Source organism: Penaeus japonicus, unplaced genomic scaffold (genome assembly GCF_977035675.1).
Source record: "Penaeus japonicus unplaced genomic scaffold, GWHDUDI00000001_assembly GWHDUDI00000009, whole genome shotgun sequence".
Taxonomy (NCBI): domain Eukaryota; kingdom Metazoa; phylum Arthropoda; class Malacostraca; order Decapoda; family Penaeidae; genus Penaeus; species Penaeus japonicus.
The window spans coordinates 28,984,563-28,997,062 of NW_028234411.1; the positions used below are offsets into that span (position 1 = coordinate 28,984,563).

The 12,500-nt window shown below is 41.8% G+C and overlaps 1 protein-coding gene across 10 annotated transcripts in view; it reads left to right on the top strand.

Moving 5' to 3' along the window:
• Window positions 1–12,500, top strand: part of kkv (hyaluronan synthase-like protein kkv) — a 68,428-nt gene that overhangs the window by 7,246 nt on the left and 48,682 nt on the right. For all 10 annotated transcript variants that reach the window (XM_086539904.1, XM_086539905.1, XM_086539908.1 and 7 more), the window contains exon 2: window positions 9,129–9,233. In XM_086539904.1, the coding sequence (XP_086396030.1) occupies window positions 9,130–9,233 (104 nt within the window). In that variant the 5' untranslated portion in view covers window position 9,129. The remainder of the gene's footprint in view (window positions 1–9,128; window positions 9,234–12,500) is intronic.

A 12,500-nucleotide genomic window follows, 5' to 3' on the forward strand; every position in this document is an offset into this window, starting at 1 on the left:
TTCAGGGCAATGCATTTACACCGAATTCCTTTCCGAGAGTCCTCCTTTCTTCAGCAACGAATGCTGGCCTTCCAAGTGTTAGACCCGGGGATGTGACAGCCTGAGGCGGTCTCCCCCGGGGGCTAGACCCCAGTCTCCCCAGCGCCAGGGAGGATGTTCCCAGCCGTGCCGCCGAGTGTAATGTTCCCAGGCGGCTAATGCTCTCACGATGATGTTCCCAGGACGAATGATGTGCTCGCGAGCATGATGTGCCGTCTCTTAGCGTCGTCGTTCGCCTGTTAAGGAAACGACCTTCGGTCTTGCAGTGTATGGACAAAGAACGTCTGTAAACACGGAAAAAAATAAATATATGTATATATATATATATATATATATATATATATATATATATATAATATATATATATTATATATATATATATATATATATATATATATATATATATATATATATATATATACACATACATACTGAGCTCGGTGTTCTTATTCGACATATGCTCAGTCGCGATATTGGTTAGTATTAACATCAGAGATAGATTGCCGATAATGAGAACGACATCCATGTACCTGTGTAGGATTGTACTTGTAGGAAAGGTTCGTCCAACAGGTCGCTGGAGAATCCCCACGTCGCAGCGGGGTCGGCGTACTTGGCCGTTGTTGTTGCTATGGTGAGGTCATCCTTGGGCCGGATGTGGGAGCGTGCTCGAGGGACTGGTAGAGGCTGGATCATATTTCTATAAGAGCAATATAAAGTCGATAGGGTGGAATGTATATACTATCACACACACACATGTGTGTGTGTGTGAGCGTGTATGTATGCATGTATGTATGTATGATTGTATATATATATATATATATATATATATATATATATATATATATATATATATATATATATGTATGTATGTATGTGTGTATGTATATACACATCAGTTCTATGTACACTGCAGTACCACCTGAATTAAGATATCTGAAATTCAGTCCTCATTTTGCATGATCGCCGAGAGATCGTTGCCCTGGGCAGAGGGCGTCGCAGGGTGAGGCAAAGGACAAGCCAAGCAATGCAGATAGCCGGACGATTTGAAATTCAGCAGTTAGTACTGCTTAGGATCGACGTCGTAATAAATACAATCGTAACACAAAGCCATTGACCTTTGGATGAAGTGAAGTAACAACACTGGAGGTGCGGCGAAGAGGCACACTGGTATTGACGAAGGGCGTCTTTTTCATCTCGCTTTACTCCCTCGACACTCTCTTCTTCCTCCCCGTCGTCTCCGAAGTGCCCTTCCTTTACCTCCGCGTGGATAATGAGGAAAGGTAACACTACCACTTCCAACTTCACTTCATTCGCTAACGTTTATAATAAACAAATTCGAAGCGGTCTCGTTCCCTTGACGATCGTGCTTGCAAATGCTGCATTTGAATTACATTTTGCAAATGATTATGCATAACACGTCTTTTGCTCTATATACTCGCCTGAATTCTAGAGATCATAAACTTTTAACACCCACACCCTTTTTTTCTTTTTCGCTATTTAGTTTGGTTATTCTTACCTTAGCGGTGCCTCCTCAAATATTCTACTTTCCTTGGTCTACATTTATTTAGACTTTTATCGATGTGCCATACTTCATATCTACTAAATCTGCATTATGCGTGACATATTCGTAGCTTGCCCCTCACTGCATTACGCAAGCATATTGTATTCTAGGCACCAGAGCGTTTAACGAAACTGACTACTAGACTCGCTCATGATTTACTTCATAATACTTGGCTATGATACTTTATTCTCTCTATATTTATCTGTATTTATTTGTGCGTGTGTAAATTTAGGAAAAAACAAGCGAGCTTTATTTGTATTCTTTGTAGTGTGTACGAGTGCGTGTGATCGGCATTTGTAAGTTTGTCTATCACTGCTGTTTTTACCTTTTCTATACGCGCGTGTGGCTTTGACACCAAACAACTTTCTCGTTTGAGGATTTTGTAACGCCAGTATAGATCAATTACTCGGGTTTACGGCTTAGTTTTAGTGTCATCTCGTGATTGTGATATCTTACTAGCTTCATTTACACGCGACCGGGGAACATTCAGCCCAAGAAGATGGAATAATTAAATCGTTTTAAATCAATTCCGACCGGGTTGTCACGATGGAGGAGGCAATACAGTGCTTTATAAGGCCGCCCGTTGGGGCAAGAGAAGACGAAAGTTCCACAGTTTCACCCAGAAAATCGACCATCCATGCCAGTGACCCACATTCCACGGTGGCCTCCTGCTGATCACCTCGATGGGGTGGGAGTTAGGGGGAGGCACACTCCTCCTTTCGGTTTCTTTCAGCTGAGCGGCGCCTTGGATTAGAGTTGACGAATATAAACCCGTCCTTTGAGACATCTATATGTCCTAACGTGTCGCACATGAGCTGACTATTGAATTTTGAACTCGCAAGAAAGTGCCTCTGAATACGAAGAGAATATAGGGATTCGAAGATCCGTTTGAAGCTCTTTCTGGGACGGCGACTGGGCCTTCCCTGACCGCCCGGGGCAGCGCAGAGGTACCCTAGAAATGCTCAGAAAATTGAGGTTGTGAATGAAAGTGAGGAAGGTGGAGGGAGGGTGGGGGAGAGTTGCCTAGCGGCCGTAACTTCTCAAGTGAGGGACTGTCGGGAGATAACAATATAATGCCGCGATTTTTCATGGAATGTAATGTTTCAACTTTCTACTTCTGTTATTTGTTAGTTCGGATTTTCATCGTTAGCTGTTTACCAGAGTCGCCTGTCACTACGCACGATGACGGCCTGTTCCATTCGTTACACAATGTCGACTCTGAGGGCAAGTACAGGACGAGCCCCTCTGAGTCAGGTGCGAAAGGCGTCCGGTAATTCGATGAGAGGATCGAGAATCCGGTTTGTCAGGACCGGATCCTATATTCCGATGACTTGTCTCTTTTATCTTGTATTTCATACTCGTTGCAAAACATTAGAAGTGAAATGAAAACAATGGAAGTTTACTCGTGACTCCGATTTTCTGCTGGTGACTTTAACGCCGTAGATAGTTATCCGGAGATTGCAGCGGAAAAGATTTGCCATTTAACTGGCATTCATTTGAGCTTATTAAGCTATCGTGTGCAATAAACGACAATCATATGTGAAGACATTTAAAACCGTAACTCGACTTTGTATAAGTAATGGGCTTCCTAGCATTACATCCACATTTAGAAAATAATCTTACAAACGCCCCCTTTTCCTCCATAGGATCTACGGATCCAATGTGGACACATACATTCACAATACATATATTTTTTTTATTCATTCGAAACTTCAATCACTGCGGCATAACTTCGGTTCTCACTCACAGCCAGGGGCGGCCTGGGGAGAGATCGTTCACAGACTGAAAGTTGTTGCTGGTACCTGTTCCAGCCCTCCCCCTCCCCTCCCCCTTCCCCTTCCCTCGGGTCGCTCCTTCCCCCTCCCTCCTCGTACTTCCACCTTGCCCCCTTCCCCATTCCACCCCCCTTCTTCCCGTTCCCTTCCCTTCTTCTCTCATTACCTTCCGCCCTTCCCTGCTGAACACCCTTCTCCGTCCTCGTTCACCCCCGTCTTCCTTTCCTCACTTACTTCTTTATATCCCCTTCATTTCCTCTCTTTTTCTTCGTCATTTTATTCTTGTACAGTCTCATTCCCATGTCACCGAAAATTTGCCTCTGGCCAAGTAAAGGAAACGGTAATTTGTTTCTTTGAATTAGGGTTGACTTGTATCTACCAAGGAGACTGTAACTGCAATAGGAAACCTTACTTTGAAATACATCAAATAGGCGAAGGCAGACTTTGCTGCATGCATGAATCAAAACTAAGAGACAAATAAACATAACTATACCATATGGTATTCATTTCCACCAACTAAGTATATCTACTTTTATTCAATTTTGTATCTTCCTTTTCTACTTCAAGAATATGGACAGAGTTTCAGCGTTTATGGTTATTTTTTTCGTTCTTTTTTCCTTATCTCTCCAAAACCAAAGGCAAGGTTATTTAACTTCAGTGACAGAACACTCTCATCCAAGGGAAATGAAATGAAACAAGAAAAATCTAATTATATTGATGATGGTTTGTTTATTTTTTTAGTAAATGTTAAGTGAATTGCCATCTTTCACATTTTCTCGAGTAACACGCTCATCCAAAGAATTGTAATGAACATGTTATTGAAGGTAATATTTATAAAGTGGCAGATTATCAAGTGTACTCAAATCCTATCCAACTTTCAGCAGGTGCGTGTCCCAATGACCAGAACCAGTTAACAATGCCTTATTTACCGACTCTAAACCTTTGCCTGAATCCATTTTCGAACAGTTGTCAAGGCGGACTATATCGCTCTTCGGTTCGATATATTAGATCAAATCATTGAATGAATATGGAGTTTACAATGGTATTTAATGAAAGTGGTTGCTCAACAAAGTAAATATATTTGAAAATGGTTGTAGCTGTGAAGTTGGTGGCTAAAGTTCAAGAAAAATGACAAAGAAATTGCCATCTTAATGACAGAATGATAGTTGCAATATACGAGTAAATACTAACAAGGACGGCGATGATAACTACATTTAACGATGATAAGAATAACTCGATTAAAACCCGTTCTGGCACATTCCACATATTCCTGCCGTCATCAGCGGCCGAGTGACCTGGGTAGGTCGATGGCATTTACGGGTCACGAAAGGAAGAGATGGGGGAGGGTCAGGTAAAGACTCCCTCCCCCTCCTCTTCCAGGTCCTCACCCTTCCTCCTTACTCGCCCCTCACCCCCCGCCACCGCTCTCTACGTTAGACCTCACGACTAACCTAAAAATGACGTCAGATATCTCTCGCGGGAGTGTGCTGATTGATTCGTTGAAACTGCTTTGCATAAATGAACTATTGTGAGCTGGATTTTTGTCGTAGACAACGTTAAAAGAAATCCGATGTACAGAAAGAGAATCCTTCGATATATATTTTTTTCTCGTTTTAGAGAGGACCATACACATAAAATAATTTGAACTGTGTGGTCATTGCCGAAATTAAATCGAAACAGACACAGGTTTATGAATTGCGCAGATCAAGCGAACGGTGTCCAGACGAGTCCCGATTCCAGACAAGTGTTGGAAGGTGGTCAGCCTTGACGATGTGTTGCCATCACGTGATTTGCCCCGTTACTGACGCTCCCCACAAAATCCGGTAAACTTCACTCTTCTGCTTTGGCAAGATGTTGAGTGTTGCGTGCGAGGAAAAATATGTTTTCACTAGCTTCTGCTTAAGTTGCAAATATATTTTATACGTTTCATCGTTTAACATTCTTTAACTGCAAAATACTCGTCGCGAGTTAATTCATATAATTCTTACATACATCTGAACCTACAGGGAAGCAAATGCAATACAAAGGAATGTGCACAAAGACGTATAAACACACAAACCCACACACTGAACCACTCACTCATCCAACCATACAATACTCGCTCAGTAATTCACTCATTCACTCTCTCTCTCTCTCTCTCTCTCTCTCTCTCTCTCTCTCTCTCTCTCTCTCTCTCTCTCTCTCTCTCTCTCTCTCTCTCTCTCTCTCTCTCTCTCTCTCTCTCTCTCTCTCTCTCACACACACACACACACACACACACACACACACACACACACACACACACACACACACACACACACACACACACACACACACACACACACACACACACACACACACACACACACACACACACACATACACACGGTTATGCTTACTTAATTGTTGTGTATGAGTGTTCATAGAGCCAATCAAATTTCCTTCCCGCCATTTCGGCAGACAAATCGGCCGACATTTGCCCGCCAGTGGCCCGAAACGGTCGTGCGAGTCAACACTGTGCCCCGCCCGGGTGACTCACTCCAACCCGACCTTCGAAGTCTCCCAAAAACCCCACAACAAACTTCAACAATGGTTCAGGACCTGACGTGTGACTTTTCTGTGCTCCGCGTTTTTCGGGGGGGGAGAGTTCTCTTTAATTGCGTTAACGTGAAGGACTCCGTTGTGTGCGTGGCGAGAAAAAGAAGCCAAGCGCCGAAAGGGTTTTGTCCCGCGTGCGTGTCTGACCTTTCACGGCGGCGCTGATGCAGTACACTTCTCTCTCCTTGTCAACATTTCTCCCGTCGTGTTTTTTTAATACTAAGGGAGGACATGATGTTTTGTTCGGTTGTTTTTCCATTGGATTTGTTGTTCATGCCATGAAGTCGTCACAGGAATGTCTGCAGCGATATTCTTTCCCAGCACATGTCACAGAATTTCTGAAGTCCACAGCACGAATCCCTGCGGCTTCCGAACGACCTTGCATAACCTTTTTCATTGTGACTGGATTAACCGCAAAGTCCACACTAGTCAACCACTTCTCACCTTGTGTGCTGACCCTCCTCTTTCTGTTTCGAGCGTCTGTTTCCATATTGTAGGTTTAAAGCAATGGGAATGACAACAACCAGAAAAGCTTTCCGTGCTACGCCGGGGAAGGAGAATCACACGATAAATCAAAGCAGGAAGTCCATTTACGGAGAAAAAGCAGGAGAGAGGAAGCAAGAGAAAAATAATGGTATGTTTCGCTGTGTGACGCTCCTAGGATAATAGTATTTTGTAATGACATGGGACATGAGGAAAGGGCAGCAGGAGATCAACTGAACATGTAGAGGAGCCGTAGATGGAGGCGAAAAGGAAATGGCAGGGAGGGAATGTCTTGAGTGTGAGTCCGCGGAAACGTGTCTCTGTGCAGGTGTGTTCGGCCAGGGTCGTCCCGCCTACGTCTTCCCTGTGGCTGCGCCGTTGCGTGTGTTCCTTCTGCTCCCTCTCCTCCCACTCCTCCTCCTCGTCTCTTTACTTCTTTCCTTCATTTCGTTCTTAGCCTCGTTCGGCATCTTCATTTGTTTCATCGCTGACTTTTCTTTCCTTTATCTTTATTTCCTTTGTTACCCTTAAAGCTTCCATCGTTCTTCCACGGTTGCAGAACCTCTTCGACCACAGAACTATAAACATGTTGATACGTCCAGTCTGTAGGAGACTCTATAGCTGCAGAATATCACTGTCATAAAGTGGAGGATATTACCACAATAATCCCTGAATTACGACCATGAGGATTTCTTACAGTAATTACAGTAAAAAAATATAGGACGTAACGGCAAGGACACTGTCCATCGGCAAACCCAGCCCTGTGTCCTCGTCCAGGCTTCTTTGATGTTATCTAAATGACTCCACCCGGATCTGGTAGTACCCGAAGGGGGAGAGGGGGCACCCTCACCCACGGAGATGTCTCCACCCATCCTTGAGGCTACTCAGACATTGTGGGCGGTGGGTGTGGGAGACGTCCCTTAGCCCAAGCTATCAGACCAACACGTGGGTGGGAAGGGATGTTTACGAGCACTCCTTCAACCACATGCGCTAGAACAGAGAAATAGACGGAGACAAAACTAAATCGCAGAGGCGCAAATAAGCGTCAGAGACCACAACAGACAGAAATGCTGAGGGTATTAACATTAATGCCCTAGCGACATGAGACAACAACAAGTGGGCGGCCGGACTCCGCCACATCGCGGGCAGAACACTCGCCTGAGGCTCCTTGACTTGGTGCGGTCGGTGAGTCACTGCGCGAGACCAGAGGCAGTGAAGACAGATTGATGGAGACAGGTGACACTGCTTTATTTCTATGTGTGTGCCGACGGTGTGTCGAAGTGCAAGCGGATTTTTAAAAACCTTGTTATGAGACGTTATCTTGCAGTAATTATAAAGTTTTATTGTTCATGCATTTGTTCCACGCTAAGCAAACGGATGCCATATTGGTGACGGGGACGCGCAGGTACTAAAGATTAGGTCAAGGTTGCCGTCATGAAGGTGTCTCTTAGCCATGCTTGACGGAGGGGGGGAGGGAGGACGAAGAGCTGTCATGCACCGCTATCGAAGTTGCATAACGGTTCACTCTCACTTACGGTATATTAAAGCACGTAAAATGGCTTTATATGATTATCAATGGAAATTTACTTAAATATATATACACGAAGATTAAGAGAAAATAAATGTTTGATAAAAAGGGTATAAAGATACAGAACATGCAGCTCAAACAAGCTCGCTCGATTGAAATTCCACAATGACTTCCTTTACATTCGCAATTTATTGTCTCGCTTCGTCTACGAGAATTTAAATAAAAAGAAAAAAAGAACTCATTGCCATTCATTTCCTCCATTACTCTTCTCATTACTATTTTTGTCATTATCATCATCGTTATATTTTGGTCGTTTTTAACTTCAATGCTCAATAATTCCTAATACAACTCGATATAAATAACTTTATTAAATAAATTTCTCAATTGAATAAGATTAAATAAATAACTAAATTCAATAACGAATGACTTTCCAACAGGAGAGAGTCGTTTTGAATGCGCGTGTTTTTCGGGCCTCCGGTGCGGTTGCGGGGTATGGTGTAATAACCGCATATCTCTATGGAAGTGAAAGTTCGCGGTGTCTTGTGAACCCAGGAAGGCTCTCTCTTGTTTACTTAGGTTCCCTTTACTTTGATCTTCTCTATTATGATGTATGATTTGTATTATTATTGTGTTTGATTTGTGTTTTGTTCTTTGTATTGTTTTACATTGCTTTCTTCTTGTTGGTTACTCTCTGTTACTCTTGCTCTTTCTTTCTGTTACTCTTGCTCTTTCTTTCTGTTACTCTCTCTCTCTCTCTCTCTCTCTCTCTCTCTCTCTCTCTCTCTCTCTCTCTCTCTCTCTCTCTCTCTCTCTCTCTCTCTCTCGCCTTTTCCATCTATCTGCTAGTTCCTCCTCCTCCCCTACGTCTCCTCTTGCCCCCTTCCCTCCCTTCCCCCATCCTTCCGGCCTCCTCCATTCCCTCTCCCCACCTCCTATCCCCCTTCCCTCCCCCTTCCTCGTATCCCTCATCCCCCTCCCCTCCTTCTATCCCCCTTCCCTGTCCCTCCACCCTTTCCCCCATCGCCACCCCCCTCCCCTCCTCCTATCCCCCTTCCCTCTTCCTCCCCACACACCCCTCCCCCTTCCCTTTTCCTTCCCACACACCCCTCCCCCTCCCCTCTTCTACTCAGCCAGCCCAAACTGACCCCGCCCCCTCTCCTTCCAGAATGCCGCCCCCTCACCACATGACCATGCCCATGATGGAGGGCAGCGACGCCGAGTTCTCTGACGATGAGAACATGCCCCTCAACCAGGATATCTACGGCGGGAGGTAAGGATAAGGCAGGAGTTTAGGACGAGGATTCTTACGTTAGGATGATGTTGGTTTGTAGGACGAGGGAGGATTATCTCTGAGGTTTATTATTTTTTTTACAGGTAGGATTTTGGGATAGGGTGTTTTTTTAAGGATTTTAGGATTTTTTTTTAAAGATAAGGGAAGATGTTAGGATGTTGTTGGTGTTGTTTTTAGGAGGATTTCTAAAGGATGGGAAGGGAAGGAATTTAGGTTTTGGATTTTAGGACAGGATATTTTTTAAGGATTTTATGATGACATATTTTGTAAGGATAAGGGTTTTAGAAGAAGAATGTTTAGGTTAGAATTATGTTATTTTGAAGGTAAGAGAGTATTTTTGAGATACGAAGCTATTTTTTAAAGGATTAGGAAGGATTTTAGGATAGAGATTATATTCTCTTGTATCAAGGCTGATTTGAGGATTTTATGAAAAGGATATTATTGCTTTATTTTAAGGCCAATGGGAGGTTTTAAGGTGAGGATTTTAAGATCCTTCAAATAAGATCAAAGATCTGAATTCTATATATCAGTTGTTATAAATTAAGTTCAAAACGAGATGCTTGAATTTCATTATTGATACATAGAGATTTCTCATTTGTAAGAATATGAATGTATGTAGATGAATGTGTGAGTAAATATATATATATATATATATATATATATATATATATATATATATATATATATATATATATATATGCATATATATATATACACACACACATACATGTGTGTGTGTGTGTATGTATATACATACACGTATATATATATATATATATACATACACATATACATATATATACATATATATATATATATACGTATATGTATGTACACACACACACACACACACACACACACACACACACACACACACACACACACACACACACACACACACACACACACACACACACACACATACATGTGTGTGTGTGTGTGTGTGTGTCATTCAGATAACTTGACAGCTGAATATAGCTGATGCATAAGTTTAATCTTCTACATGCACTAATCTAGAATATATTCTAGAATTAGATGCCAGTCGAACGATGGCTTAAAAAACGACGAGAAAAAACAAATACCCGAACAAAAAAGAAAAGAAAAAAAAATAGTATTAAACAGTATTAATAATTTTCCATGAATATCGCATGGTCCACGCTCGAGCATCATAACCACATCTCTTGAGGCTATTTAGGTCAAATTCATTTCCTCGTCAAAAGCACTGCTAACAGTGACCAATATTCCACGGTCGAATGGTAGTGAAATCTCGGTTCTGGAACTTTCGAGAGAGTTGGGGGATGGGGTGGGGGTGTGGGGGGTGGACACTCTGTTATTTTGTTTTATATTTGTAATGAATATGAACATTTATTTTTATGTACGTTTCTTGCTTCTATTTATAATGTATATCTTTTAAAATTTAGGTCGTTATTTTCTTTACCTTTGTAATGAATGATATTTATTTCTTAAACTTAGGTTCACTTATATTTATTATTTGCGGTATATTCATTTTCATTTTGGTTGTTTCTTGTTTTATGGTGCAAGTACTTACTATAACGTAGACAAATATCTAAAAAAAGCGTAAATATCATATATCCAGGAGGAATTACTCTGTAAAATGAAGAAACATACTCACGTTTCCTTGATATATTACAGATTAATGACAATAATGATATATCATATTCGAGAAGAAAAAAAATATGACGCAATGGCCTTGGTGGAAAGAATGTAATATTACCGTTAGCCTACAGCCTCTTTTTTATTGTATTTTAATCTTGTTATTTTGCGCTCGTATACCCTGTCTATCTGTATGTCTATTTATTATTACCTGTATACTTTGTTTTTGTTCGTATTCTGCCTGTCTGTTAATTGTATAGTTGACATGGTGAGACAGTGAGGCTGACAAATAGATGAAATACAAATACAGAGTCAGGGGCAGGGAAGAAAAAGAGAAAGACAGACAGATAGATAGGTAAAAAGTCTTACAAGTATAGACAAACAGACAGTTAAAGATATGGACATTAAAAGACAGGTAAGCACAACATCAAACATAAACACACACAGACAAATAGAGAAAACTAATAAAATGACGAAAAATTAGCATAGAGAAGACATTAACACAAACAGATATAAAAGTAACAACCAAACGGACGTAAGATTAACGGACAAACATACTTTAACACTAACAAACAAAAAGACAGACAAAGAGCTAGGGCAGACCGACAGACAAGCAATCAGACAGACACGCATACATACACACGATAAAACACAGACAACCTGACTACACCCAAAAGGGACAAGAAGTATTCAGTGATTCACCCGCAAGGAAGGTCAACTTGCTGTCACGTCATAAGGTCAACATGCAGACAAAGGTCCGGGTCGAGACACTTCCGGCGAAGAACAGGGAGACTTTTGACTTGGACTTTGACAAGTTTATTGAGAAAAGTGGTTATGAGATGTTGAGAGAAAGAGAGCCAGAGAGGTATATATATATATATATATATATATATATATATATATATATATATATATATATATATATATATAGAGAGAGAGAGAGAGAGAGAGAGAGAGAGAGAGAGAGAGAGCGAGAGCGAGAGAGAACCTGGGTATCCTTGGTCCCCTCGTCCCGCCAGGTACGACCCACCGATAGCGCAGTTATCAAACCCATCGCTCCTCTCTCTCCCTTCTTACCTTTCCCCCTCTTTTATCCCCTTTTCCATTTCTCAGATCCTCCTTCCTTCTCTCTTCTATCCCTTTCCGCCATATTCCCGTTCTCCTTTCGAAATGCTTTCTATTCTCTCCCCCCCAATTCCTTCTTCTAGTTATTTCCCCATTTTTCATTTCTCTTCCCCTTTCCCCTTCCTCCCTTTCACCCTTCTCTTTTTCCCTGCTCCTATGCCTTTATCCCTTCTCCCCCCCCTCCACATGACCCTCCTTGAGTTCCAATAATATTCTTTTTTTTATTTGCTATCGTTAATCTGATAACGATTACCGCTTGCATAACTCCCAACTAATGTATTTATTCACCATAAACTAAGTTTGATGTAAATAAATGAATGAGAAATAAATTAATCGTGGAGAAGTATGAACTTATGAAAACATTTTTTTGTACACTCTTATCCTACGAGAACCAATCTTACGTGTGTTGAAAATTAGCACCGACATCAGTCCCTTGATAAGACAAGCGATTTGGGAAGCCACAGATAAGACGCGCATGATAAGGACTGTGTCGACATTTATATAAAA